At 56.5% G+C, this 2,285-nt stretch overlaps 1 protein-coding gene across 1 annotated transcript; it reads right to left on the bottom strand.

Moving 5' to 3' along the window:
- Window positions 1-789: 789 nt before the first annotated feature.
- Window positions 790-2,043, bottom strand: TUSC1 (tumor suppressor candidate 1). Its single transcript, XM_039567573.1, has 2 exons — window positions 1,419-2,043; window positions 790-1,275 (listed from the first exon to the last, which is right to left on the bottom strand). Exon 1 carries the CDS (start codon window positions 2,041-2,043, stop codon window positions 1,504-1,506), a length of 540 nt encoding a protein of 179 aa, XP_039423507.1. The 3' UTR covers window positions 790-1,275; window positions 1,419-1,503.
- Between the last annotated feature and the right edge of the window lie 242 nt (window positions 2,044-2,285).

Here is a 2,285-nt window from a genome sequence, read left to right as displayed (position 1 = left end):
AAAAGGATGCCTGACACAGTTACATTTTTCTAGCATTGTATCTTAACAGAGTCCTATCTTGTCCTACTTCGACAGAATCTGTACATCACTTGGGTATTCGTACTTTACTGGAAACTGCTATTAAGGCAAGACAATCCTGATGGTATTGTAGGTACTGTAGTTCTTGAGCGTTTAGCTAGTATTTTCTGAGAATACTTAAGTTTACAAAACAAAAACCACAACCAGACATCACCACCCACACTTTTTCATTAGGAGATATTGACCGTACTGTACCAAATTGTTTTTCCATTTGGAGAATGCACTTGAGCCTGCAGATCCACATACTTAACAAGCACTACAGTCACTTATGATCAGAGGGTTATGCTGACATAACGTGAAGAAACAGCTCTTTTCAGTATAGTCTCAAAGATAATTGTAGAAAATAATGGAATTTCACCTTTTCACATTAGTTTCAACTTGAGCTGAAACAGATCTTGGCTTCTAAAGCTTTAAGAAACCAATCTCAAACCTGAAGGCACTAGACAGCCTATAACTGACATAAAAAATAAGGAAATATTACAAAACCAACCTGTCAGTTCTTCAAAAGGGTTTATTTCAACCAGCAAATTTTCTAGTGAAACACAGGTCTGAAAAATAACTAATTTCCTTCCAAACAGTAGATAATAAAGGTACAGTAAAAAAACCCCAACAATTCTTTGGGCTTTGAGAAGGCACACTGCAATGACCTGAAGGGCGCTTCACCTACCATTTCAAAAAAACTCCGTTAAAAATTCACACTGAGGACAATCATTTGGTGTATCATAATTTTATTGATTAGCTGCAGTTTTGTGTGAAAGTGAAATTCAAATCAGTATTCATGTGATAGTGAACAAAGTCCATCATTAAAAATACAAATAGTGTTCTGCAGTTAAGCGTCCAAGGCAATTCATAGTTCAAATGATCATCAACTTTTACTGGAGCACTGACAAAAGCTTTCAAGCTTCCTCCACTCCTCTGTCTAACATACACCGACTACTAAGAACTAGTCAGTCTCCATGGCTCTTGAAGCCTACACGACAGTCGCTAACTCAAGAAAAAAAAGGTGATCCACAGCTGGTCCCCAAAGGAAGCACAGTTCAGTGCTGTGGGATGACACGAGATCAAGTGCTCTGTTCACCGCGCTTCTTTTCTCCATGACAACAGCCACTTTGAGGGATTCCTCTCGTCTTCCAAGCGTCAGTTTCCCACATGAACCTGGTTCTCCTCGATCACCGTCAGCGCTTCCTGGGTATACATCTGGGAAAAGGATTAAAAAACCTTAACTCCTTCCCCACCCTTTCCGTGGGAAGGGCCCGTTTCGAGCGAGGGAGCTGAGGAGAGCCCACTCGCACCGCAGGACGGTCAAAGCCGAGAGCAAGGAGGGGGTGACCCGCCCGTACCCGCTGGCGGCGGGGAGGGCCGGCAGCGCTGGCCGGCGCCGCCCCCTCCACCGGGGCCGCCTACACGGCCGGCACCAGGCTCTTCTTATCCAGCGGCTGATCGTCCTCCTCCAGCAGTAGCTCGTCCAACTCCCCGTCCTCGGCTCCCGAGGCCTCGGGCCCGCCGGCGGCCCGGCAGCGCCGCAGGGTGCCGCAAGGCCCGGCGGTGCTTCTCCTGCAGCCGCCCCAGCTGGGCGCGCAGGGCCTCCGCCTCCTCGCCCGGGTCGGCGGGGGGCTTGTCAGGGCCGGGCCCCAGCAGGGCCTGTCGGAAGAGGCAGCGGTTCTCGCGGCGCAGGCGGCGATTCTCCAGCCGCAGCCGCGCGTTCTCCTGGCGCAGCCGCGCGTTGTGCCACTCGCGCTCCTCCCGCTGCCGCAGCGCCTCGCTGTGGCTGGCCGCCAGGTCCGCGTACCGCTCCGCCAGCTGCTGCGGCGACCCCCGCGACTCGCCCCGCCAGCCCTGCCGCCCGCCGCCCGCCTCCGCGGCCCCGCCGCGCCCGCCGCTCCCGGCGGCGGCACCGAGAGCCGCGCGCCCCCCCCGCGCCGCGCCGCTGTCCCAGCGCCCGCCCACCGCGCGCATGCGCCTCATCCGTGCCGCGCCCCGCCCGCCGCCCGCCCGCAGCCGCCGCGAGCCGAGGGAGGGCGTCCTGTCTATGCAAATTGGGGGCGGGGCCTGAGCCGGCGGGGGACGGGCCCGGGCGGGGCGGCCCCAGCGCGCGCCCCTGCTCTGAGCGCGGGCGGCCGGCAGGGGGTGGGGCGGACGCTGCGCTCCCGCGCGTGCCCGGGGCCCGGAACTGCGGGAGGGCCTCGCCTGGAGCGGCCCTGGGGCCG

The sequence above is a fragment of the Corvus cornix genome, chromosome Z (genome assembly GCF_000738735.6).
Source record: "Corvus cornix cornix isolate S_Up_H32 chromosome Z, ASM73873v5, whole genome shotgun sequence".
NCBI lineage: Eukaryota > Metazoa > Chordata > Aves > Passeriformes > Corvidae > Corvus > Corvus cornix.
This window is presented reverse-complemented; position numbering and strand designations above follow the sequence as displayed.

What these genes read in the sequence shown, in the direction of transcription:
- TUSC1 (XM_039567573.1), bottom strand. Translation starts at nt 2,043, where the DNA reads ATGAGGCGCATGCGCGCGGTGGGCGGGCGCTGGGACAGCGGCGCGGCG.